The following is a 27085-nucleotide window of genomic DNA, read 5'->3' as shown; positions in this document are numbered from 1 at the left end:
CACCTCCACCAGCAACACACTCAGCTGGCAAGATGTGTGAAAAGTGCCTGACCATGTGAATGACAGGAAGCAGCCTGGAAGATGACACTGGATTAACTGGATCAAAATTTTTCTTTGAGATATAAAGACTCAATTGAAGGAGGTGAGGTAAGAATTTTGTATTTTTGTTTTGTCTGTGTCCTGTACATTCATTTCATCTCCATAACACTTGTTTTGTGCGTTTTGTGCAGTTGTTTAATATATTGTGCCTTGTGAGTGTGGTTATTTGGTGTATGCACGAGAGATTTTGTATTATTATTTTTCTCTGTGTGTATCTCAGTCTGTGTGCGCTCTTTTGGTGATGTCCATGACATTTTGTTTCAGTATGTGTATGAGTACTGTATGGCATGTTTTCCCTTTGGCTGTATATTACGACACTAGCCACACTGTTAAAAATGCATATGGACAGTTTATCTGTTAAGAGATCTCAGCCCCGGTGCAAAAGTGTAATGTGATTTGAGGAGTTTCCGTATGTGATGCACATTTCTGTCCTGCAGATGATATCTAAGACAGCTGTCAGCCAATGATGTACCACATCATAAGGATTCCACAGTTGACCACATTCCCCCCCTGTGTGGCTTAGTGAAGGGTGTGACTTGTGGGTAAACTAGCTTTGTCGTATCATATTACTTTCACAGCAGACTGCCAAAGGCTGACTGTAGGATGGTGGGCAGCAGCCCCTGCTATAAGTGACACAGGGAGATTTGAGCGTAGGGATGCTTAGTTTCTGTGTGAATGCACACGTAGCCCGAGTGTTCGCTCTGTATCCAGTTTGTGTCCGAGACGTAGAAACAAAAGCAATGTGCAATTTTGGGAGTTTTTCTTCTGATTGCTTTAGTTGCTGGCGGGAAGGAGCAGGTTGGCAGGGCACACGTCAGGGTCAGAGAGACAGTGTCTGAGGTTCCTGGTCTCAGTTACACCTTGCGTCTCTCCGTTTGCCCAGACACCTTCATCTCCTGATTACTCATAAGAGTCATGTTACGATTCACAGATAGCTACTGCTCCAGTAAAATGAGATTTATCTCTTATCATCGGCACAATCCATTGCTATTCATTCATACACACCTGGAGCTGTGCATCATCTAAAGCGTGTCGATAATAGCTTGAGGCCAACAATCTGTTCATTCTCATATTTTCATCTGGAAACATTTGACAGGATGTCTTCGCTGTCAAGAGCAGACTACCACTGCGAGCAGGGGGACACCATCTGTGGTAAGTTGATTTTGGGCCTGGAGGCCACTTGGGTGACTTCTCAATACCATTTTCCCCTAAACACTTGACTTCCTGGTTAGTGAGAATGATTTTCTCAGTGAATGAAAATATGAGCTTCAGTCTAGAGGCCTTATAGTTGTGAAACACACACACACACACACACACATATACATCAGGTCAACACATGCAGGCTACAGACAAACTTGTTTGTTATTCAGGATAAACAGGACAAACTGCAGTAAAGCCCCGCTCAAGCAGCCATGCCTTCGCTGATGAGTATTTCCGCGTGTCTCTGTTCCTTCTTTGCAGAGATCCGGGTGTATGAGCAGGAGGTGATCATAGTGCCTGTTGTGCTGCTGGCCATCTTCACGGTCACCCTGGTCTTCATTCTCTTGCTACGCTTTTGCCCGGAGAAAGTAGACCGCATCCGACCACAGGCCTCCGACACGTCCATCAGGTCCCAGCGCTCCAGGAGAGTGCTGCATGGTATTGATGGTGAGAGTCACACAAATAGGCCAGATTAAAAGGGTTGACATCACAATTTAAATGACTAAGAAAGTTCAAATGCTGGGTAATAAAATCGACATACAGTAAGGTTTCTCTGGTGTGGCAATTTCTTAATTCAAGAACAAAAAGGGAAATCCACACTCATATGATAGACATCATATCGTAGAAATGTAGTTATTCCATTTGTGTAATGAGCATTGCACTGTATATTTAGGGCATACTGTTTGCATGAGGTGTGGGTGGATGTGTGTATGCTTCAATGACATTTACAAAAGGCCAATAGCTCTATTTACCTTGATATTGATTTTACAGGTGTATTATTATGTTAATACTTGTTGGACCTTCATGGTCATTATTCTATCCCTCTGCTATCATCCACGCCCTCTCTGTCCACAGCTCCACCAGGTATCAATGTTTTGGAGCATGAGAGTATAGCTCTGGACATGCCCAGTTCCTACTCCACCTTCAAGCCCCCACACACCTATTCCTCCAAAGGCCTCTCCATCGCCGTGGGCGCGCCCTCCCTGCCGCCCAGCCCCCCGCACCAGTCCTTCAAGCCCAGTTTCAAGCCGACGGTGCAGCCCAGGGAGCTGCCCCGCCAGAGGCTGCCGGAGTCCTTCAACCTGGTCACCCCTCTGCCCACCGCCTTTGCCCTGCGTGCCGACAGGCCAGTCTCCCTCTACAGGGCCCGAATGGAGAACAGGAACGTGGTCCTGCGGGTGCTCAAGGGTGAGAGGAAATAAACCTCCACTGGATTTCGGAGTGTTAAAGACTGTTGAGAAGAGAACATGTCTCAGAGTTACTCGCTGAGAAAAATGCCTCTGTGTGGTTATCCTCTGCCTCTCAGTGGATCCCAGGATTAGGGCTGAATGATTTTGACAGAAAATCATAATTATTTGGCAGAATATTGCAATTCCGATTTAATGTGTGATTCATATAATCACATCACATCACATCATGTTTCTTGCCATACATGTTTTAGGACTTTAAAATGGTTTAAATAAAATATATTTTGTTCAGCTAAATGCATAAATAGATGCAGGATTTACTGAGTTTGAGTAAGATGCAGTTTTGAACAATATTGTAGTTGATTCATGGATCAAAGATTACCCGCAGCACTAAAATACCTTGTTCAGAAATCCATTTTGGAAGTGGACACCTCTCTGTCTTAAGAAATGATTTTCAGCCTCTGCGATTTGAAAGTTCATACTCATTGAAGAAGAAGAAAAATCGAAATCGAAATATTATTGCGATTTTGATTTCTTTTCCTCAATGAATTGTTCAGCTTTACTCAGGATTGTTGATAGGCATGAACAAGACTCATCTAGTCTCCAGGATGTTGCTACTATATCTACAGTAACTTGGTGAATGTCCTTTTTCACGTTCTTCTCCCTGTCGTCCTCGTCTTCTTCAGACTCTGCTGACGCCACAGAGAGACACAGTTTCCTGGGCTTTGCATCCTTCTTGGCGCAGCTGGGACCGCACCCCTTCCTGCCAGAGCTTCTCGGGGTGGTGTCCTTGCGGGCCCCGCTGGTCGCTGTTGTGGAGGAGCTGGAGAACAGAGACCTGCTCAGCTTACTGTGGCGATGTAGGCAGGTAGGGAGAGTGATGGCTCTGTCATCAAAACCGTACTGTACTACCTCAGTGTGTGTGCTAACTCATTGTCTGTGGTCAAACCATTCCCATACAATAAAAGATAAATGACATGGTTGACAAAGGGCAAAGGGAAAATATTGACAGGAAAGTTCTATTTGTGTTTGTTTGTTTTGTCAGGAAAATGTGGATTCTTCATGTGAAATGACTGAGAGACGAATCTTTACCATGGCCAAACAGGTGGCTTCAGCGCTGGTCAGTATGCTAATATAGGATGAGCCTTTCCTCGCTCATTTAGGTCACATGTTTGACTTTCAAATCAGCAACACACAAGATGACAATATTACATAATATAGTGTACATATTATATTAGGGCTGTCCTCGACTCAGAATTCTGCCAGTCAAATCAAATTCGACTGTCCAATACAAATATTCGACTATTCTATAGTCGAAGATTTGAAAGATTTCAATTGCCGATGTCGGGCTATTGGATAATGGATTTGTCGGAATAATGAGACAGTCAGGAGACATCTATTTCTTTTTTAAATTAAGCTCTTATAGCCTAACTTTTTTATTTCACCTTTTAAACATTAAAACATGCAGCCTACATGAATCAACAAATGAAACAGTGTAAAATAAGACATTGCCGCTGCTTTGAAATGACATCTCCAATGCCTAGAGTATACAGTTCTTTAACCTATTTCTCAAAAACTGATAGGCCTACTGTCAATAAACCTAAACAAGAATAAATTAACAAATGAAATTTGTCATTAGAGTTCCTAAGTCACGCCCTCTTCCAGGTTCGGTATCATTTTTGCATAGACATTTAGAAAAATCCTTATAAAAAGGTTTTACTTGGTCAAACCAAGTGATTCATCTATATTCAGAATCAGGAGAGACCATATAACATTTCACTCAGACCAAAACTGGTGAGTGAAATGTTATATTGTCTCAACTGATTCTGAATATAGCTGAATCACTTGGTTTGACCAAGTAAAACTCTTTTTATATATTTTTTTAAATGTCAATGGGAAAATTAATAGGGAATGAAATCTCTTCGGTCCCATGCCGAACCCGGAAGAGGGCGTGACTTAAGCACTATTTAATGACTTGACAGGGCGTTTTCCCTCTCATTGATGACGCACGTCACCCACTAAATTTGATTTGATTTTCATGTCAACACAGATCAATAAATGTAATTAAATTGACTGGAGGAATAAAGGACAAAAATATCATGTTAAATCCTGATATGTTCTCTTCAAAGTGTCCCATTAACTGACCATAGCCCTTCCTACTGTAATGTGTCGTCTTGTTGCCCAATTAGGAGTTCCTTCACGGCAAAGATCTTCTCCATGGCAACGTCCGTGCTCACAGCGTATTGGTCAGCAGGGAGTACACAGCCAAGCTCTGGGGCCTGGATGGCGTTTACACAAGAAAGAGCCAGGGAACCACTCAGAGTGAGGATCCTAGCATGAAGAAATGGCAAGCGCCCGAGCTACTAGCCAAGAGACCTGCCAGCCAGAGCAGTGATGTGTGAGTTTGATACAACTCCATTTATATTTGAAATGCTGTTTGTCACAAACATCAGCAGTTACGGTAGCTAACATTCATACTCAATGATCTGTGGAGAGGCTTTAATCTACGGATGCACTAGGGGTGTAAAAATAAATCATTGATGTGTCGCAATGCATCATTGGTTGGGATCAATTAATATTAATATTGCAATAAGGTGAGTGCTACATAGAAGGTGGAAATGGTGTAGGCTGAGCTGCTTTAAATTCTGCCTTGAAAATGACTGTAATGCTTTGAACTACTGGAAGGCTTACCTATGTTTAATTATTGCTGACTGAAACAGTTTAGTTATTTCTTACATATTACATAGAGGTATACTTTTTTACTACTATCAAAATACTAATTGATACTAACTATCAAAATTAATGAAATCGAACTGTTGTCAGATTGTGAGATTTTGTGACGCATTGAATCTTTGTGGAACTCGACATTGTATCATTGTTGAATTGAATCGTTACACCGCTGGTACTGTATGCACATAAAGAGCACTTGCTGTATGGAGGTGGCATGTTTCCTATCTAAGTATAATTTGCCTCTCTCTGTGTCCCTCTGCAGCTGGTCATTTGGCATCTTATTGTATGAAATGGCAACCATGGGTAAGTAGAATGTTATGTTTAACTGGTGACTAGAGTTATCCACCAACTAGGGGTTTTAAAACCCGCTTGGATGTCAAGATCATAAGATTCCTAATAATGACAGATGTATATCTGAATCAGATTTATTCACTAGATAATTGAGACTGTACTACCCACTTTCTCCCCAGGTGAAGCCCCATTTTCAGAAATCCCAGTTAATGAGCTTCTACAGTTCCATCAACGAGGGAAAACACTGAAAAGGCCTCCCAGCTGCTCCAACGCGCTGTGAGTAATCCACTGCATGTTCCCAATAATATACAACAAAGCCATTCATCTATTACAGTGCTCCTTTTGATTTATGAATGGTGTAGTAAAGAGCGTATTATTATACTCTATTCTCTCTCCCAGATACTCCATCATTAAGGGTTGCTGCCAATGGAAGGTGCAGGATCGACTGTCACTGGCTGAGGTTAACCGCAAGCTGGTCTCTGGAGAGAAGAGTGCCACCGACAAAGTCCTCAAGGTGCCGGAGCCAATGAACATTGAGCGGTACTTGCAGGAAGCAGGATACGGCGAATCCAACAACTACACTGTTTTCTGATCATGGTCTGTGCCAGCACAGGAAATGCACTATGCTTAGGGACAAACGCCCCAACAATTCACTTTAAAAACATGAGGTTTTACTGTAAGACCATGTTTTATAGGCAAAGCATTGAAATTGTCAAATTTTTCTATATGTAACCCTACTTCAGGCTCCCGCAAGTTAAATAATAATAACGTGCTAAATAAGTGTAACTATCGTTTGCTTTTGGGAACCATGCAGTCAACTTTCCTTTCTCAGACTTCATTCATGTGGTTTTGGTCAAGTCTGTCTTTCTAGACCAGTGATTTCCGAACCTCTTTTTGCCTTCAGTACCCCGTTTGCCTGATTTCTCAATCCAAGTACGCCCTTTACCCGATTACATTTTGCTTAGAAAACTGCAAGAGAAAACTATAGCATATGATGCAATGAATGAATGATAACCCACCTTTTGAAGAATATAACATTACGAAAGAGTTGCAATTCGTGCATTCTGAGCAGATTTATTTTAACTTTGTATTCATTTTCATTATTTATTCTTACATTTTTCCATTTTCTCCTTTCTCTCAAGTACCCCCTGTAGTAGCTCCACATACCCCTAGGGGTATGCCTACCCGTTTGAGAACAACTGTTCTAGACAATGCATGTTAAGATCTATGAGGGAGAGTTGGAGACTTATGTCAAGAAATGCAACCATAATCATTTTGTTGTACAGTATTTGTAGTCAACTTAAGATACGTAAACTTGACCAAAATACAGCTGCTGCATCTTTAGCTTGTAGTTGATACTGTGTATATATGGTTTACTGATCTTGTTTACAACCTGAAGCCAATGTATAATAAGAAATGTAATATGTTATAATCACTATTTTTGTAAAGATTTGCATATCTAGCGGAGTTGGGGAGAGGATGAACATACTGTATGTCTAGTATGTTCATAAAGGTATTATTACAATGTTTCATAAGGTTTTACCTGTAAGCTAAGTTAGGTTCGTGTAATCATACATATTGGGTAAGAATTTAGCTCCAATTGTTTGCACAAACTCAAAGGTGAATAAAAAGATCATCACAAGGCTTTGAATGACTCTTTCATTTATAAGTGAATACCACAAAAGGAAAAAACAAAGCTATAGTATAAACTGTAGGACATAGGTCCAGTAACAGGCATTGTTTATTGGTAGTACTGCATAAAGGTAGACATAGCACTTCCACTCAGCCCTTGAAAGAGCAAACCATGAGGAATTAATATTTTCAGGTAGTTAATTTGATTAAAGCTACTAAAAGCACTACATATCCATGAAAAAATAACTTTGTAGTACAAAATGAAAAAGATACAAAACTAATAAATCTCATAACTGGTAAATGAAAACACTAAAACACCAGGCTTTCCAAGTGTCCTTTCCTTTGTGATTGGAGCCCAGATCCACTGTCTTCTATGGTAAAAATGTTGCTATAAAAAAAGTGAAACGGACTGTTCCCGGTCGTAACACTCCAAATCATATCACTCAAGTTAAAGCACCGTTTGAAATACAGCAAGAAGGCAACATGTTTGTTTTTTTACTCCATAGATGAATTGTCCTAGCTAGCCGAACTAGCACCGATTCCCGCGGGTTGTCAGATTGGCAGTTTCACACGAGAGTATACATACATCATGTCTACTTACAGACAGAGAAACTGACAAACACCACTTCTCTCTACTAACATGGATACTTCAAACAAACCGTTAGACCTCCATGCTCACCACTCACACTTAACAGAACACATAACATGTATTTGCACATTCAATGTCCAGAAAGTCGAAGCAAATTGTCCATTCCCATTTCTCCAGAAGATCATTGGTGCACCATATTATAAACTTCACCATCACTGTCGCCATTGCTTTCAATCTAATTGATAGAGGAGCAGGTCCTACGTATTGATTACATTGAGAAGTCAACAAGACAAGATCCTTGTGTCTTTCCTCCAGCTCTGATGCGTCAACAGCCTCACTCTCGCAGGTTGTTGATGGAGGCACAGATCTTGAGAGCGGGACCCAGCTTGATATTCATGGTGGCTATGAGGTGATCCTCTCGCAGTAGCAGCAGAGCCTGTCCGTCTATTTCCTGGGAGAGAAACTGGGCAGCCAGCTCCTCACAGCCTGGAAACAGCAGAAATATTTGGAGATATAATTAGCACAGAGGAAAATAGCAGATACGACTGGGCTTACAACTCAAACATGAGCTCAACTGTCTCATAAATGACCACCAACCTTGAAGCGAAGAGATAAAACTGCAGACTTCTTCCACACTCCAATGAGCAGGAGTTGCTGGTAGAAAGTTGGCCCCATCCAACGGGAGGCTACCAGGGGCTGAGCTGTCAGATGGAGGAGCGCTGTGGGCAGGTCTTGGGCAGGAGAGGGACGAGCTTGGGGAAAGTGAAGGAGAATCGTCCTCGTCTTCCTCTTCTCCGTCGCTAGATGCGTCTTCAGAGCGACTTGATTCAGAGCGACACTACAGCCAAAAAGAGGAGATTCAAACACAATAGACCACGATAAAGCCTCACAATAAGGTGCATCTGTTGACAGTTAATAGATTTGAATTAGAGATCTCACCTTCACAGGTAGATGCCTGTCTGATAATTTAGCACAGACGATCTCAGAACTGCACCTGCGAGGAGGGCCCCTGCGCCTAACAATGCCATCAGTGGGTCCTGAAGGTGGGCCAGTTCTCCCAGCTCTGCTTGTTCTGAAATGTTGACTGCAGCTTACATTGTACCTGTTGGTGCAGGAGCACAGTCAATATCACTAAGGTGGATTTCAGTACATTTATAGCCCAACACCGCACACACGCAAGCACACAGAATACCAGGCTAACAGAACATACTGCATTCAGGTTTAATTATGCCCTTCTCATGAAGCCACAGCTACGCTGGTTTAGTTCTCCTAAGTGTACTTTAGGACAGAGGTTTTCAAAGTCTGAGAGAGTCGGCCTCCCCTCAGACCAAGCCTGGATAAAGCATCATGATTTTTATTTGACGCCATTGCAACTGAACAATTGAGCCAATATAGCCTGATATTGCTGTTGACATACTTCAGACTACACCAAAATAGCCTGCATAAAAATAAAAATAAATCTCTCTGAACTTAAGGCTTTGATTTGTTTCTGACACTGGGAAGAGTGGGGAAAACAATGAAATTCCCCAAAACTACTGTATCTCTGAACTATCGCTTTAACCAAATCACACACATTTAGGCTAGTCTATGTGATCTGCTTTGGATAACATTATCTTTTCACTTCCATTCACTGAGCAACCCCTGAAACCATTTGGAGCCCCGCCTCCCACTTTGAAAACCCCTGCTTTAGGATATTGCCTAGAGCAGGAGTTGGTAACCGTGCACCATGAGCCGTTTTCCCACATGCGTACCGGAAAATTACCTGTAAGTCAATATCGGACATTTCCCTTCACACTTCGGCTCGCGCATGTGGGAATCTATCAGCGAATTTGCCTGTATGTTGGGGGGCGGGGGGAGGGGGGAGCTTGTATGTATGTAGAGAAAGCAAATGCACGAAGCGAAATGTGGAAGTAGTTTGCTTTGATGTGCGCGAATGATTAGATGATGCACTTTGAAGAAGTTGGGATCCGTGTCTGAGAGAAATAGTTGCTGGTTCGATGTTTATCCGTTCACCTGCGTCGCGTTGAAGCACTTTTTACAGACTGGCTTCGTTTGATGTGTCCGGGCTTGCCTTGCCTTCAGAAATCAGCACGCCCACACATGAAGCTGACATAGGCTACCGCTCTTATTATCACAAGATCATTTCGCCAGTTTGCTTTAATGTGCGCGAATGATTAGATTATGCCCGCTGGAACATTAAGCAACGTGTGTAGGCTACACCTCGCCCATGAGAGAAGGACCGACCGCTGTCGCGGAAAATGACTGGACCCGTTTCCCACTTGGTCTCCCTTAAGAGCATACCGCTCTTCTGACTGGCTCGAAACTGGTCAAATCTCCGCGACGACGGGGTCGCGCTTATACCGGCACGACGACTTTCCCACATGCAGGCATTAGACCACGTTCCGGTCATTTAGCAGTACAAAGCGCATGTGGGAAAACGGCTATGGAGTGCCAACAGTATGCAGGTTTTCATTCCCACCAAACACTACACTACAAGGTGATTTTTACTGATTAGTTGGAAGGTGTGGTAATGAGTGAAATCACCTGGCATAGACTTTACTTTGAATGAAAACTTGCATACTCTTGGCACTCAATAGGATATGGTTGCCTATCCCTGATAGCAGTCCCTAGATCTGCCCTCAGCTCTGGTTACATTTCCAGACCTGGTAGGTCCATACTAACGTGCATGAAACCTCCTATCACATGACCATTCACGTACACTGGGCATGCGTGTGCCGGTGTAAACAGGAAGCAGATTTTGTCCAACTACTTGGTTGGTTGCTAAGTTAAATGGCTATACGTAACTAAGTCCGAGTTCAGTCTTTTTGTAGTTGTGTTTCTAGAATGATATGTTTTAGGGAGATGTAAGGAATTGTTAATGCATCATAATCCTTAAAGGGAGTTTCAGTTTAATTCAAACTACTAATATGTATATTTATTAGGTAATTGCTAAGTATGATAAGGTTGTGTTGACTGCTGTTAGTTATTGGTTTGATAATCTCTCAAGACAGATTTTCGATTTACATGAAAATCGGTCGGCATGGTCGAAGAAAATCTGGATAATAGTGCTTTTAATTTGCAGGTTTTTTATTAATTTTAAAGGCCAATGTCCTGCAATTACAAATTATCTATGTTAGTTTGTTCGCAATGGTTTGGTGGAGAGAATCCCCTCTTCACCTGTAGAGACCTGTGTAGTGGTGGGTTTCATGTTAGTTTGTTAATTTCATGCCAGTACTTAGTTAATCATTATGTTAATAGTTGCCAGTTGGTTTATAGTTATGTTTAATAAACTTCTTTATTTTATTTGTGTGTGTCTCTAAGTGATTGCTAACTAATTGGGTGCATGTTCCCCCCTCTGTCCCACACACTGCTCTGTCAGCTCACAGTAACAACGCTTGATAAAGGTTGAATTTGGCTGTGGTGACGTGACGTGGAAGCCTATGCGACAGTGTGTGTAGTTCTGGAATAGCTTAGCACAGTGGTTTCCAACCTGAAAAAAATAATAATAATACACCACAAACAATTTAAAACTAGCGAAGATGATTAGGGTCACTTGCGTTTTGTTTGTTTTAGTTCCGAGTTTAAAGTGAAAGTGATCTCTAAGATTTCAGTGTTGTTCTCTTGGATGACACCTATGGCGATGAGTGGTAATTGCAGGTGAGATCCAAACAGTGTCAATGGGCTCACTATCAGATAGTGACTTTTTTTAATGAAAATATTTGAGACTATAACTTTAAATCAGGATTCTGAGAATAAAGGAGGAATTCTGAAAATAAAGTCAGAATTTTGAGATTAAAGTCAGAATTCTCAGATTAAAGTCAGAATTCTGAGGGAAAAAAGAAGCATACATGTGACATCACTGATGATATTATTGACGGTGTACCGGAATTTGAATGTATAGGGTCCCTAGATTTTTGTGACGTCAAAATCGGGTCACGAGCCAAAAAAGGCTAGGGCTCGCATTTACGCTTCAAAACTCATGAAAGTGCTCCTCACGTGTGAAGATTATCCTGCTGAACACAGGTTCGTGTTTGAATAAGCTTGCGTTAACCACAGACCTTATTTTAAGCATCGCGCCAAAAACCCATTAAAACATCCCATAGGCAGAAACAGTGAAGAAGCCGGAAGTCCGGGACTTCCGCATTGCGACTAAAAAATACGTCATCCCTGGGGTAAGGTCCCATGGAAGCACCAACATAGTGAGCGCTAGGCAGATATGCCAAAACATCTCGCTGTTCTAACAAGTACCTCAAACAAAGGCGCTTAAGAGGTTTTAAATGTAGAATTGTATGTACTTTCAGCAACTTGCGAAACAATGCTATCAAACAGCTAATCTGTTAGCTCCATGTTTCTTTTGCAGTGCTGTTGCTGGTCGGACTGTAAACACAGGAAGAAGCGGATAGATAGAACGGTCGGTAAAATTAGCATAAAAGCGCGCAGCTGAGAGCCTCGGTGTTTCTGGTTTATCAGGTATTGAAACGAGCTTGCCCCCAGAGTTTTTACGCGCACGCACGCACGCACGCACACACACACACACACACACACACACACACACACACACACACACACACACACACACACACACACTCCGTTTCTAACAGTAAATGGTTGCAGTAAATGGTTTCCCTTTGTGTGCATGTTTTTAAAAATACATTCCTACTTAAACATGTGTTAACCATCATATAAACTTGATCGTTTTCCAAAGGTCTCCGTTTCTGCCCACCCACACTACAGCGCAACCCTGGAGTTTTAGAACCCACCCACACTACAGCGCAACCCTGGAGTTTTAGAACCCACCCACACTACAGCGCAACCCTGGAGTTTTAGAACCCACCCACACTACAGCGCAACCCTGGAGTTTTAGAACCCACCCACACTACAGCGCAACCCTGGAGTTTTAGAACCCACCCACACTACAGCGCAACCCTGGAGTTTTAGAACCCACCCACACTACAGCGCAACCCTGGAGTTTTAGAACTGATACGGGGTATCAGGCAGCGTATCAGGTTGTGTCTGGTTTTGGGGGTCAGAAACGTCGGGGCAGTGTGGAGCGGACACAGGGTGTAACCATAGTAACAGCTACAGTATGCTGTTTAAAAGGAAACCATATTAGTGTGTAGCCTAAGGCTGGTTTCACACCGGCGACCCAAGCCTTGCCTATGCCTTGCCTTTACCCACGCTTTTAAATAGGCGTCCGTTTTAGTCAATGAGGCTGTGTACACCGGCCGCCTGAGCGTGAACCCTGCGTGTACCCACGCCTTGCCTGTGCCTTGCCGATTTTATCGAATAGGCGAGAGTTCTATTTTCACGCCGACAAGGCGCGTGCAGGCAGGCTTTTCTGTCAAGCCATGAAAGAAAAACGCGACAATATCCGTGGGAACTGGCAAAGTCAACTGAATTTCAAAATAAAATGGAGTTTCTACAACAGTATTGAGCAGAGAGAGAGAGCGAGAGAGAGATTGACGGGTGGCTATCACGTGGGGCTTTCTCCCTGTCGGCAAACAAATCTTCATGAGAGAGAATAGCGACCGAAGAAGCAAGATGGACAATGTTGTTGTGCCAGCACATATTCTTGCAAGATCACCTCTCTAAAATGTCCGACTATAGTCAGACCTGGTTATACATATCCAGCATCAATAGAACATTAAATATATCAGATTTATTTTACCTAGAGGCTACCCATGACAATTCTGGACAACACGTGAAAAAATACAGTCGGGAGAGAGGAGAGGCGCTTGTGACTCGGCTCCAGGTTCGGCGTGCAAAAGGCGTGCGGTGTGATCGCAAAAGCGTGTAACAGGTTCACGCCCAGCTCGGCGTAGGCGTGGGTTGAGGCAAGGCAAGGCGTGGGTCGTCGGTGTGAAACCAGCCTAAGGCAGTGTTTCCCAACCAGGGGTATTTGTACCCTGTACTTGAGCAGCTTGTAGGGGGTACTTGGAAAGATTGGGGATTACAATTAATTTCCGGCAGGTGTCAACTTACACTACTCTGTTGAAGAGGTCATGTTCACACATGTCAAACTGTGCAAACCAACTAGCTACAGTAGCATCCAACTTAGATAAATGGCTCAAACGTCCACTTGTTGTCACTCCAGATTCAAGTTTAGGAAAGCTCGGTGACAAAAGGAAAAAAGAGGCCAAGCCCAAACACTGGCAGTTCAGCAACAAATATATTTGGTATGGATTTAGGCTACTCATACGTCCATGGATCCACCACAGCCACAGTTTCCTTGCGGTACAAAGTACATGCATGAGTGAGGGGGGACTATTGGCATGACAAAACAGCTCAAGGGGTACATAAGACAAAAAAGGTTGGGAACCACTGGCCTAAGTGGCCAAACACACCATACGCCAAAGCCATGCCGAACTGAAGCTTGAGGCAGGCTCAAGCTGATCTGATGCTTAACCGGTCACACCAGGAGCAGTGTCTTTTCCTCAGCGCTGGGCTCGGAGCTGCTGCTCCGGCCCCTCCCACCCCTCACAAAATGCATTGACTGCCTGCCTGGCAGCTCGGGATCAGTGCGCAGCACGCTTGGAAAATAGAACAGAAGCTGAATCTATGGGTTTGGCGCGTGGCGTTGGCATGGTGCAGCGTGGCTTCAGCGTGCGGCCGGTGTGAAGGGACTCGCCTGTTAACAAGGACGCTGAATTGAAACTATGTGGCTTTGGCGTGGGATTGGCGTATGGTGTGAACGTGCACTAAGGGAACTGTACCTCTTAGCACAAGTATTGGAACAGAATCTCTTGGATCCTCTGAACTGGCTGGCTGGAGCGAGTCTCTCGCAGTACTCACATTTCATCACTGGAGGAAATGGGAAACATAAAACCACATTATACATTTTACATAGTGACCATATGTACAGAGTTAAACAACATGGATAGGTTTACATTCAGAATTTCACTTGTACAGAGTATGTTAGTCCCCAATGACTATCTTGAATAAATGTATTACATTCAAAGATGTTCAGAAGTTTGATTGACGGCCTAAATTGTAGGCTTTCCAGGCTAACATTACCAACTACTGCACTCATCGGGACATCATTTACTAGAATTTCCAGCTCAATAAAGGATTGGAACAAAAGTAACAGCTAGACCAGCTGACTTAGTCAAATAAAAGAATCTGCACTGCTACGAAATTCAATAATTTCATTTTTCTCAACCATTCAAAAGCATCTGCAGTATTAAACCTTTTATCCACAAGTTTTCTCCATTCAACAGTACAATCAGGTTTTCCTTTCATTGCTCTCTGAGCAGAGAGGCCCTAAAGCCCTCCCTCTCCACACAATATTGTGCACTACGTCACTCCATGTTCCTGGCATAATACGTCCCTGTGAGTGTGCTGTGAAAACAAGTGTTTCTGTTCTTGTTCAGGGACCCACTTTGTCCACTAGCACCAATAGTGGCCGAACACTCTGTTGGTCATCTTTAAGGGGGACTTACCCCCCCAGATATGTAACAAAACTGCTTGATTTGAAACAAGGCCAGGTCGAAATCTAGCATAGGGCCGGTGCATGGTACCGTCACCCATGTATACCCATGAGGTCCTTGCCAACCCCCAGCTTTAGCTGTGGTGGGGCATTCCTGTCCATTTCCTAACGGACAGTTTCCTAACCAGTTTAAAAGCTCCGTGTATGGATTTAAAGTGGAGATGAAGCATTGAAAAATACAAGTGTGGTTTGTTTGCTTTGTACCTTGGGTAAGACAGAACCCTGCAATCAAATGTGAATTACACCTACATTGGCTGCAAACCTAAAATGTATTTGCCTGTTTTGCCACTGACTGCTGCCATGTTGTTGAAAGCTAGATGGTGACGTCACACGCATTATAGCTCTTGTGTATGCAGCCAGGCTGCAGCGCTGCTTGTTGTTTACTCACCGGTCAAAATGGAGCACGGACATACTAACGTTAGTAAAAGCACAGATGGAGGACCCAGCGAAAGACGGACCCGAGGAGGATCATTTTGTGTTGCCCCTGGATGCTCAAATGAGCACTATTGTGTAAAAGACAGTGGTAAAGTAATTTGTTGTTCTTCATGAAGAAGGTGCCTGTGGCTAGCTGCCCACTCAGCCCACCTGTGGGACTAAAGGTGCTCTTATACTCGAGCAAAGCTCCGTGGGGTGGGGCCCCGCGAGTCTCCGTGCAGACCTCGCGCTGGGGCAGATGCCATTATACTCAGAAAGTGATCAGCATGTATTGTACAATGGTGAGAACAGCCCGTGGAAAAGTCGCAATGAAACGCTATTATGTGCAGTACTGAGTGCGCTTTCACTCTCAAACGACCGCACATCAGCAGATGAAGGAATCAAATCACCAAACTTGTTTTTACTGAAAGCCGTTTTACTTCTCAGCCCTGATAGCCTACTCTGTGCTGCTTTTAATCTCTCTCAATAATGCTCTCAACACAACACATTTACTTGGTGAAATTACTAAAAACGAACAGTTGCAAATCAAAGTTTATAGCCTACCACATGGGTCAAGAAATGTGGCGAAAACACAGCTCAGTGTTCAGGGTTCAGTGGCTTGAAAGCGGACATGTTTGGAGAGAAGCCGTGCGCTGCTCGCGCTGTTAGAAAAAAAAATCAGGCACCAGGCGAGCGCCAGACGGAGCTAGCGAATAACCACGCCCAACAAATTTACGTCATTTGACGCGCCCGGTCCTCGCTCCACCCCCGCGCCCTTCACGGCAGGGTGAGCATAATTCAGCCTTAACGCTACTTCGTGAGCTCTCTGCAGTTGATCTGAAAATAGGTGAGTAAACTCTCTGCCACATTTCAAAAATGTTTATCCTCCCCTGTTTATAATTGCCTTGACCATCACAATTGCACTTGTGAAATGAATGAATATGCCTACAACACAGCACAGCGAATCCCACACAAGCTGTTGTAAACCGTAGCATCCATGGTGGTACACTAGCTACATAGCAATCCTAGGCTAATAATAGAAAACTATATACGATATATTTGCCACACAAAGCTATATGCTCAACCACTGTATCCATCAAATTGTTGTCGAGCTGAGGAGCTGCTAAACGGTGACACTTAAAGTAAGGAGTTGATACAAGTTTTCAGCTGATAACGATAAGAAAGTTGAACGAAACAAGGAATTGATAAAGAAAATGCCTCCTAAGAAAACAGATGACATGGATGAGATCCGTAGATCACTGAACTTCCTGACAGAGGAGCTGTCAGAGATCTCAAAGAAGCAAAACACGCTTATGGAGCTGGTGAAGGAAGTAAAACAACTCAAAACCCTGATGGCAGAGAAAGAGAAAAAGATAAATGGCCTCGAGAAGCGAATCAATGACCTCGAGCAATACACAAGACTGGAAAATGTCATCATAAGTGGTCTGAAAACAAAACCACATACGCAAGAACGGAAACCCGCTGATCTAGCCATCATAATACGCTTCACAAACCGTAAACACAAAACTGATCTCATGATGCAGACGAAAAAGCTGAAAGACACCGGTGTCTACCTGAACGATCATCTAACCAACAAGAATGCCCTGATTGCTCGTGATGTACGACAACTAAAGAGAGAGAAAAAAATCGAATCAACGTGGACAAAATTACTCGGTGCTCAGCCCCATAAGAGTAACGTTATATGTAGATAGGCAGGCACAATGACCGATGAATAAAAACTTAAGTTGTTACCGTAGTTTTGCACCGCTGTCAGTCAGAAGCTGTAATTAATCATCCTACCTGTCCGTCATGCAGTGCTGCGGGAGGATGAAAGCAATCCATTCCAGTCTGTCCAAACTTATTACCGATCTAATCTCAGTATGAGATGCAGGGAAATATATTATAGTAGCCGATGTGTTTAGAACAGCATTGTCACCTTGCCTTGTCTTGCTATAGCATAGCGTTATATTTTACATGTTTGCTAAACTGCGATGAGATTTGTTTGCGGAGATGACGGCGGGGATGAAAGTCGCTGTGTGGGGGCTCACTTTTAAAAGTCTGTAGGCTACATGTGTCTATGTGCTTTGGTGCGACAATATCACTGCATCTCATGTTCAGTTTAACATTATTAGTAGGCTCTTATCTTATCAATGTTACTCCGAGAGTGGAAAAAAGAAAAGAGACGGACTGACATGCAAATCAAAGGGCAAGCGCCGGGCAAACAGGGTTGCAATCAGACCTTACTAACGAGGCTCACCGTGGACACCAGAAACATGTCTAAATATACAGCAGCAGCATCCATTCACTGACAAATAGTCCGAACAACACACACTCACTCTGCCAGTTGGTTGCAAAAATCATATCTAGGCTACATTAAAAAACAAAAAATAAAAAAACATTTGCATCTGAGAGATCAAATCTCATCATATTGGGGGTCCATTGCTCCAATGTGAACTAAATTACGGCTCCTTAATATGAAAAAGGTTGGGAATGATTTACAGCAACACAATGCCATTTCCTTCCTTTTATTTCTATTTATGATTATAGTGGCTTTTATTGATAGTATTATGTTACATCACCAGGTGATAGGAAAATAACAGGTGATTGTAATCAATTAACAGGTGATTAACAGGTCAAGTGACACAAACAGCCAATGAGCTGTGTGTATTGTAGCGCCATATTGGTAGGAAAATGCTTGCGACATCATGGGAATAGGCTTGGAGTTGTGAGGAGCCGGGAAAGGGTACAGGGGGAGTAGGGGAGTTACTATCTTGAAATCCCAGTCTTTGGTTCATCGTGACGTCAGGTTGGACCACATTTTGTGCATTTTTGAGGGCAAAAGAAAAGCAGGGTTGAACCCATAGAGGGCACTTATGCAGCTGAAAATGATACAAATGGTACAATGGTAACAGTTTGGTCTCAAATGTGGAAATTTTGAACATAATTCTTCACACACCACCCCAAAAGTCATATTGTTTAAAAGCTGGAAAAGTGTTTTGTGGGTTAGTTACACTTTAATACCGCCACTTACTTGCAGATCCATTCTCTGCGCGAGCAACCATGGCAAAATCTCTGTCTTTGAGGAGTCCACCAACCTGTCAGTCAAAAGCAAAGCTGAAGATTAGTCAAGCTTTCACATCTCAAATGAAGGCGTGGACTTCATGTGAACGGCATGATCATCTCATATCAGGACGTTACTACTTACAGGGAAAGGTTCAGCTCCCTCCTGGATGACAAATCCCTCTATGAGGTGGGTGAGGACTTGCGGCTTGACCACTGCCTGGGGGACCGGGGCTCTGTCTTTGTCCCCATGGCCCACTCTTGACAACGGTAGAGGCAGGGACAGCGTGGGGGGTGATGAAAAGCCTTGTGCTGCAGAGGGAGCTGGTGGTCAGTCAGTGAAAAGGGAATAGAATAAGCTTTCAATCACATTCCCAGACTCGTGGCTAGAATTTGCTCGTATTGCCACCAATGGTGTTTTACGCATATTTGGAGACAACAACTGACATACCAGAGTTCTTTGATGGGGCAGGGGATAAGGGAGGAGCAGAATCTCTCACTGTTGCACAGTCTGAAGATCCTGCTACCATCTCATTGGTTGCATCAGAGTCAGACTTCCTCTTCAGGGAGCCAACCATAGGCTTTGTCTAATAGCATGAGAAAAGGGAATGGGAACAAGTTACATCTCCTTCTACGCTCATGCTAATTTTTATACCTAACCAAAGCAGTCTGCTCTCATGAACAACCCCTGCCTACAGAGAGGAGGTGAGGGTCCTGGAACAATGGTGCCAGGACAACCACCTCTCTCTGAACGTCTCCAAGACCAAGGAGATCATTGTGGACTACAGGAGAGGGGGGGGCGCACCCCCCCCAATCACCATCAACGGCACAGTGGTGGAAAGGGTGGACAGCTTCAAGTACCTGGGAGTCAACATCCACCAGGACCTGACCTGGGCCGGCCACACCGCCACTGTTGTCAAAAAGGCCCAACAGCGAATACACGGACTCAGGCGCCTGAAGAAATTTGGGCTAAGGAAAGAAATCCTCAGGGACTTCTACAGAGGCACCATTGAAAGCCTGCTGACTGGCTGCTTCACCGCCTGGTACGGGAACTGTACCGCCATGGACCGCAGGGCGCTACGGAGGGTGAGGCGCGCGGCCCAGCACGTAACAGGAGATGAGTTGCCAGAACTGCATGAACTGTATAACCAGCGGTGCCTCAGGAGGTCCCTGAAGATCATCAAAGACACAAACCATCCCCACAACAGCCTGTTCTCCCTGCTACCCTCAGGGAGGAGATACAGGGTTCCAAAAGCACGCACAAATCGCTTGAGGAACAGTTTCTTCCCGCAGGCCACGAGACTCCTTAACATACACAAATAGTGTAGTAGTCGTACCGTACCGTACTGCAGCTGCTACCATTATGTATGCCTAATGTTTAATTGTATGTTTAATAAGGTACATGCTATTTGCACCTGTATGTCAAATACGTCGAATTTAAAATGTCTGAACACGTCTAACGTATGCACAATGCCTAATGTTAATTGTATGTTTAATAAGGTACATGCTATTTGCACCTGCATGTCAAATATGTCGAATTTAAAATGTCTGAACACGTCTAACGTATGCACATGACATGTGCATCTATGTGCAATGAATAAGCCACTGACTTGTCTTATCGCTATTCTGCCTTATTGCCTATTGCTGCTTAGTATTGCTTATTGATGCCTATTTCTTATTGCCTATTGCTCATTGATTGTTGCCTATTTGTACTATGTCGTAAACGGAGTCCACAGCACAAGAATTTCACACGTGATACTTGTACCATGGAGTGACAATAAAAATCTTGAATCTCTTGAATCTTGAACCCTTCTGTTTCAATGGTTGACCTTACCATGGTGATAGCACTGTTGTTGGAGGCTGTGCTGACATTCCCACCAGTTGTACTTTCCTGGGCCGTACTGCCCCGTGTCTGGGCCAAGGCAAGAGCCTGTACATTTCCTGCAACACCCTGTCTGGCCCCCACAAGTTGGACAGGGATGTGGGGAGGGTGGTGTCCCCCAGAGGTGGCCTGGCTGTTGTTAGTTGGGGCTGGGAGAATGGGTGGTGGGTGTCTAGGGGGCAACTGGACAGATATGCGGTGTCCCTGAGCTGTCTTGGGCTGGATAGGCACAGGGCCTTTGTCTGCAGTAGTGTTGGACTGTTGTAGGGGCTGCACCACTAGGGTCTGGGTGTTGACATTGGCTTTGGGGGCCACTGAACCAATGGGGTAGCCCTGGGTGGAGGTAGAAACATTTGAGGTGGGCACCAGGATGTGTGTCACAGTGGCAGGGGTCACTGTGGTTACTGCTCGGGCCTGGCAGAGTCCAGAGGGGGAAAGGAGGAGCTGGGACAGAGGCAACACTGGAGAGGAGGAAGGAGCTACAGAGACAGCAGGGGAAACAGTCATGGTAGTCTGGTTTCCAGTCTTTACAGTCATACTGTTGGCAGTGGGCTGCTGGATGTAGTTGGATATCTGTTTGGCCATTTGTTGTTGCTGTTGCGGCTGCACTTGCTGCTGCTGAGCTGTCTGGGGGAAAGGCTGTTGCTGCTGTTGAGCTAGAGGGAAGCTGGCAGCATCTAGAGGGAAGCTGGCAGCATCTAGAGGGAAGCTGGCAGCACCTTTCCTCTCTGGAAACTCACACTTGACAGCAACTGGTCGAGGAGCGGAGGCACAGTGTAGGGCCAGGTTCTGTACCTGGAAGATAAAGAGGAGAAAATTGGGGTGAAAAGCATGTGAGAAAAGTAGAATGGGAAATGAATAATGGTAGACTGATATTCAAACTGCATCGTCAATTCATAAACTCATTGCCTCTTCGTCTCACTTCAGGGGCCGGTTGCACCAACTGGTCTTAACTATGCCTGGTCGTAACTCCTACGTCGGTCTTAGTTAAGACCATGGACTTACGCCTGTTGCACCAACACGGCTTACGTCTGGTCTTAACTATGCTGGTCGTAGCAATGCGCGTCCATGTGAATTGCCAGGGAATGCACCCTGTTGGATGATGTTGCAAAAAATGTGCCTCGCGACCTGCTTGGAGCACTGTGCCACTACGCTCTCTCAGCCACTACTGTAAAACACCCTCCCTCCTCTCACCCTCCCTCGCTCCGGGGGAAAAATGGGGGCGATTGAGCCAGACAGACAGTCTGAATGAAATTGAATGTAACGTTCCCAATTCTATGTATTACATTCTAAAAAATTAACGGCAACATTTTGGAAGGCTAAGCCACACAACTAGTTAGTTATAATCTAACGTCGTGCTTTCAAAGACGGCGAACTGGCGGTGTTACGACGATGACGGTCAAAAAGGTCTCCGCGGAGATCTCTGTTACAGGCAGGCTCTACGCCTCCTCCTGACCAGGCGTAGGAGTTACGCCTGGTCGTAGTGAAAATAAGACTTAAGCCGTCTTGGTGCAACCGGCGTAGCTGTTAGGTCGTAAAGTTACGACCAACTTAGCTTAAGACCAGTGTAAGACCAGTTGGTGCAACCGGCCCCAGAGCATTTGTATGAGGGGGCGGGCTTCGGTCTTCCCTAACCAATCGGCAGGGCAGCCGCAGCAGTCTTGCTAGTCACAAGCACAAGCTAATGCTAGCCAGTTTCTCCACGTTAAGCAGCTGAAGTCGGCCCACTTTGTACTTGTCGTTTTAATGTAAGTCTTATCGTATACTGCAGTAATTAATAAGATGTTTTAATGTGTCTTATCGTATACTGCAGTAACTAATAAGACGTTTGTTAAAACGAAAAGTACAAAGTCGGCCAAAGTTGGCTGCTTAACATGGAGAAGCTGGCTAGCATTAGCTAGCTACGTTATGTTGTGTAATCTTTATGCCTCTAAGATCACATAATGACGAGACGGAGAGCAGAATACCAGTAACGTGCTTTACTCTTTACTTTACGTCTGGTCTGACCAGGAAGTTATATGTCCGTCACATAAACCGGTCCGTGCGGCAACATCAACCGGTTTTGGCCACAGCTGTTTCTGTTGTGCATGACTGACAACAGCGTTAGCCAATCAGCGTCCGTCATTGGATTTTCAACCGAAGAAAAGGCGTTTGCACATGGCGATTTCAGACCAAGAAGAACCAAATTCACGGCAAGTATTGGTCCGCAAACCTGATCACTGTCTGATTGAGCAGTAGCAGTGGTAGGAGGGACTTCTTGTTGTTGTTGTTGTTGTTGCTGCTGCTGCTGCTGGGGCTGTTGCTGAGCAACTGTCGTTACAGTAGCTGTTGCTGTACCACCAGGCATGAAGATGAGCTGAGAGGCGAGGGGAGCCCTGAGAGAGCGGTTGACCTATATGGATCAGAGTAGGAAAGATGGTCAGTCCTGGTAAAAAGCAAACATTTCTGTGAATGATTCCTCAAGTGTTGTGTTATACGACAAGTGTTAACTCACCCTAAGATACATCTGTCCCTGTCCTGCTGAGTTCCCACCCAGCAATACTGACTGGTTGAGAGCTGTTGTCGCTGCAGACGTGGCTGGGCCAAGGGGGCGGGGATTTGTCATAGTTCCTCCCCCAGACGTGGTGCTTAGGTTGACCTGAGCGAAACAACAAATCTTACATTTTGACCAAGGCTGCTAAATTATTTCAAAAACCAACACAGAGTAATTGGACAACCATTTCAGACAACAATCAACATAAAAACTTACAGTGGTGGTGGCCTGGGTCACGGTATTATTGGGAGAGTTGGACTGGCGGCTAGCTGCTAGTGTGGCCTGGAGTAAAAAGAGAAATGAAATGGGTGGGCTGCTTCTTCTTGCATTTTTTGTGTGTGTGTAAAAACTGATCACTGCATTTTCCTGTTGTGGTTACCTGTTGGGAAAAGTAAAAAAAGTGGCGACAAGATAGCTCAGCAGGCCAATATAAACAGTAAATAGAAAAAAGGAGCTTCTTGATGCTTATAGAAGGATTTAATAAAGAAGTAATGTACGGTTATACTTATTCAGTTAATACAAAGTACATCTTCAAGATAGGACAAGGGCACAAGGGACGCAACGCGTTTCAACCTCTGGTCTTTGTCAGGCTGTAGGCCTGTGGTTACCTGTTGCACAGCAGCCAGGTTCTGGAGTTGGGCATTACTGATCTGTTGCTGCAGCATGAGTTGCTGGAAGTATTGAGCTGCATTAGGCTGCCTCTGCAGTGCCTGGAGAGCCTAAACAAACACACAGAGACACAAATTGGTAAAGCAGCAATTCAAAAGTTTGATGAATACTGCTCTCAAATATTAATTCAAATTTGAGACATAGGTCTATGCTGTAGGACCTACAGCATAGACATATGTCTCAAATTTGGGGTTCCCAAACGTAAGAATGCCGCGGCCCACTTTGAAATCTGAAAGTCTTCCGGGGCCCACCCAACCCTTTAATCGCAACTCTGATTAACACATGAGACTAAGATGATGTATTTCCCTGTATGTTTTTAATTATTTTTTTCATTAACAGAGCATGTGAATTTGGGCATAAGGGAAATTAATAATCCCTTCAATCCATCCCAAAAGCAGATTGCCAACATTTTCTCCCCTCCCTTCCTACTCATCAGAAGTATTTGCATGCATAATGCTACCCTATAAATGCTACCTTATCTGTAAATGGGAGACTTTAGGGGTGTCACAATATATCGTCCCACGAAATTTCGCGATAGTAAAACGTCACGATATGTATCGTTGAGATGAAATCTCATATCGTGAAAAAAAAAAAAAAAAAAAAAAACATTTTTTTTTTTTTTTTTTCAAAAATAGACAAAGAAACGTCTTTGTTTGTTGAAGTTCAATGTGTGGAAAGTAGTTCAGTTGAACAAGTCTCTGAAGAGACACATGAGAAGTTATACAGGAGCGAAACCATTCAATTGAGTTTCTGGCAAAACTGTTTACTTGACAGGAAAAACTGAAGATGCATAAAAAATAGACTAAGAAAAGTCTTGTTGTTTGAGTTTGAAGAAAAGCTGAAGATGCATAATGAGAATTTATACTGCTGAGAAACCTTTTAGTTCAAAGTAAATCTAAGTGACGGTGTAACTCATTCTATTTCAAGATAAGCCTTATCTCCAATCTCATGTTTTTTCTAGTTGTTATTGTAATAACAATTTCCCACAACAGCATGTTTTGTATTTGTGCATTTCAAATAAAATACTACTTTTCCAGTCATATATTGTCATTATTCAAGTTTAAAAAAATATTGTTAAAATCGTATCGTATCGTATCGTTATCGTGAACCCAGTATCGTGATACGTATCGTATCGTGAACTAAGTGTATCGTGACACCCCTACTTGTGGGTACCCATTGAACCAATTTTAATTCAGATAAATTGAGCTGAGAGGTCAAGCGACCCCTTTGAAATAGTTTTCCCTCACCAAAATGTAATCTATGTTTGGAGCGTTGCTTTAAAAATAACCCTGCTAGAGCCATTTGATTGTCCGCAAAAATCGTGTCCAGACTTTGGGAATCACTGTGTAGGTCATGCATGCAACAATGCAGACAGACACACACATATACACTGACCTGGACAGCCTGTCTCTCATATAGAGACATGTGGGCTATCTGGGGTGGGCGGGAGTTACCACTTGTCTGAGCATTTGCATTTGTGGAGCCTGTGTTTTGGTCTTCACCTGCATCCATGGTTGCTGCTAAAAATAGAGGAGACACTCATTAAAAGGTGTTTGAAAGTTTGCTCTCTACTGCATGCTATTCCAAACTGCACAAGTACATATAAACCTACACAACTTCATATGGATGCATGTTGGATATGCAATGCATGTGTGTGTGAGATATATATATATATATATATATATATATATATATATATATATATACTGTATATATATATAATGTGCGTGTGTGTATGTCAGTCAATTGATGGTTATTGATGGTTTTTTCTTCACAAAATATCGCTAGGACAGTATTAGCATTGGCATTAACTCGGCAATCAATCATAACCTGGTTTACCAGGCTAAATCAATCAATCAATCAATCAAAGTTTTATTTTGGATTCAGCGTGTGGTCGTGCTACGCGAGTGGGATCCGCCGAGTACCAGGCTGCCAGCTGTCTCTGCGGAACGAGCGGACAATCCGATGCATGGGTGCTGCCCGCCAGCCTGGAATCTCCGAGGGGCGACCCCTGACAACCAGGCTTTCAGGCGCGCGCCATTATCGCTATCGCGGTAAATACAATATTCAATGCGAGTTTTAACGAGCCAGTTACATTTCTTTGCATTCTAGACATTACCGTTTTTTTTGGTTCATGTTTCATACAATTGGCCAAGTTAGTACCGGTAGTTAGTTTATGGGATAGGAATTCTGCCAGATGATGGCACTAGTCGCCTTTTTTCTCCTTCATTTGGAAGAGAAAATTATCCTGAAATGAAGATTTGATTGACAGCTGCCACATCGTGATATGATTGGTTGAAATGGGGTAGAAATGTTATAGTACTACTAGGTGATGTCAGCAAACTGTAGATTACTGTTATGAATGAAATCTTGAAAAATGAACTTTTGATGTGAAAAAGTGTGAAAAACGGAAGAAATTAGATTTTTGTGATTTCTTTTGCATACATTATTAAATAGGTGCACTGCATACCCAGGTATTTGAACTAAAAGAAAAGAAAAGTCATTTTTGGGTTCAGCTCGACTTTAAATAAACAACAGAACAATAAAATGATCAATTAAAGACAATGAAGAGTGAATCATGTTTTTATGGTCATTGTATTATTATACAATGAACATAACAAAAACAAAAGTTAATACAGGAAAAACCTTAATCAAGGGTAGGGTAAGACAAAGGACAGAAAGCTAGAGTAAGACAGACAGAAAGACAGAATGCTAGTAGGGTAGGAGAAAGGTCCGTGTCGAGCCCAAGCAGCTGTCACAGCTGGACTCGTTATTCGTAGCAAGCAAGTAACTTTGGTATTCCCATTAGCTAGCACACTAGCGTTAGCTGTCAACATGATAGATGAATGCGAGGGAAATGGCAACATGGAGGGAGGGACGGACAGAACAAGTGAGCAAGAAGCTAGCCAGCTGTGCTGTGGCTAACTACACTGACTGTGACGAAAATGGCTATCGATAACACTAAACAAACGTTACTCAAAAGGAAACATCTTCCCAACATTGTTAACTAACGTTGTAAAATAGCGTTAACGTTACAGCAAAATCCAGTGAGTAGTGTGATGCTAACAGTACACTAACGCTTGCTAGCAGATATTTACGTTAGCTAACTAGCATAGCTAACGTTAGCTAACGCTAGACGTTAAGGTAACACAGTAGCAGATAGTCAGCTAACAGTCTACCTCTGCTATAAGTTAGCGTTTGTTGGCTGCCCGACGTGCTAATATGTTTACCTCTCCTTGAGATGTTTGCCCCTTTCGTCAATGTAAACAATGTTGTTGCGTTCCTCAATCTCAACTAAAACCCTATGGCTAAA

The 27085-nt window shown here is 43.6% G+C and overlaps 2 protein-coding genes across 4 annotated transcripts in view; one reads left to right on the top strand and one right to left on the bottom strand.

Moving 5' to 3' along the window:
- styk1b (serine/threonine/tyrosine kinase 1b) overlaps nucleotides 1-6099 on the top strand; it is a gene marked incomplete at its 3' end in the record, with an annotated part of 11572 nt that extends 5473 nt beyond the window's left edge. Inside the window, exons 8-16 of the mRNA XM_083635420.1 lie at nucleotides 1196-1251; nucleotides 1561-1746; nucleotides 2155-2487; nucleotides 3173-3354; nucleotides 3532-3606; nucleotides 4676-4884; nucleotides 5479-5519; nucleotides 5687-5783; nucleotides 5907-6099. Coding sequence (XP_083491546.1) covers nucleotides 1196-1251; nucleotides 1561-1746; nucleotides 2155-2487; nucleotides 3173-3354; nucleotides 3532-3606; nucleotides 4676-4884; nucleotides 5479-5519; nucleotides 5687-5783; nucleotides 5907-6099 — 1372 coding nt within the window. The remainder of the gene's footprint in view (nucleotides 1-1195; nucleotides 1252-1560; nucleotides 1747-2154; nucleotides 2488-3172; nucleotides 3355-3531; nucleotides 3607-4675; nucleotides 4885-5478; nucleotides 5520-5686; nucleotides 5784-5906) is intronic.
- phc1 (polyhomeotic homolog 1) lies at nucleotides 6096-27085 on the bottom strand. Of its 3 annotated transcripts, none has more exons than XM_083642523.1 (14): nucleotides 27003-27085; nucleotides 25168-25292; nucleotides 23712-23822; nucleotides 23320-23385; nucleotides 23065-23208; nucleotides 22783-22962; nucleotides 20523-21365; nucleotides 19140-19275; nucleotides 18834-19012; nucleotides 18660-18723; nucleotides 14442-14529; nucleotides 8668-8830; nucleotides 8326-8566; nucleotides 6096-8214 (listed from the first exon to the last, which is right to left on the bottom strand). In XM_083642523.1, the coding sequence occupies exons 2-14, from the start codon at nucleotides 25282-25284 to the stop codon at nucleotides 8063-8065; spliced, it is 2484 nt and encodes an 827-aa protein (XP_083498649.1). In that variant the 5' UTR covers nucleotides 25285-25292; nucleotides 27003-27085; the 3' UTR covers nucleotides 6096-8062. The 3 variants fall into 3 exon arrangements, with proteins under 3 accessions (XP_083498649.1, XP_083498650.1, XP_083498651.1); XM_083642524.1 differs by having other exon boundaries at nucleotides 18834-19000; XM_083642525.1 differs by having other exon boundaries at nucleotides 25275-25292; nucleotides 27003-27059.

Source organism: Poromitra crassiceps (genome assembly GCF_964638095.1).
Source record: "Poromitra crassiceps genome assembly, chromosome: 1".
NCBI lineage: Eukaryota > Metazoa > Chordata > Actinopteri > Beryciformes > Melamphaidae > Poromitra > Poromitra crassiceps.
The sequence above is the reverse complement of the archived record's forward strand: the minus strand, read 5'-3'. Positions and strand labels throughout refer to the sequence as shown.

Coding starts and splice junctions, on each gene's coding strand:
- phc1 (XM_083642523.1), bottom strand. CDS start 25,284: ATGGATGCAGGTGAAGACCAAAACACAGGCTCCACAAATGCAAATGCT. Junction 21,366..22,782: donor CTCAATCAGACAGTGATCAG/GTTTGCGGACCA, acceptor TTTATCTTCCAG/GTACAGAACCTGGCCCTACA. Junction 8,215..8,325: donor TTTTATCTCTTCGCTTCAAG/GTTGGTGGTCAT, acceptor TGCTGTTTCCAG/GCTGTGAGGAGCTGGCTGCC.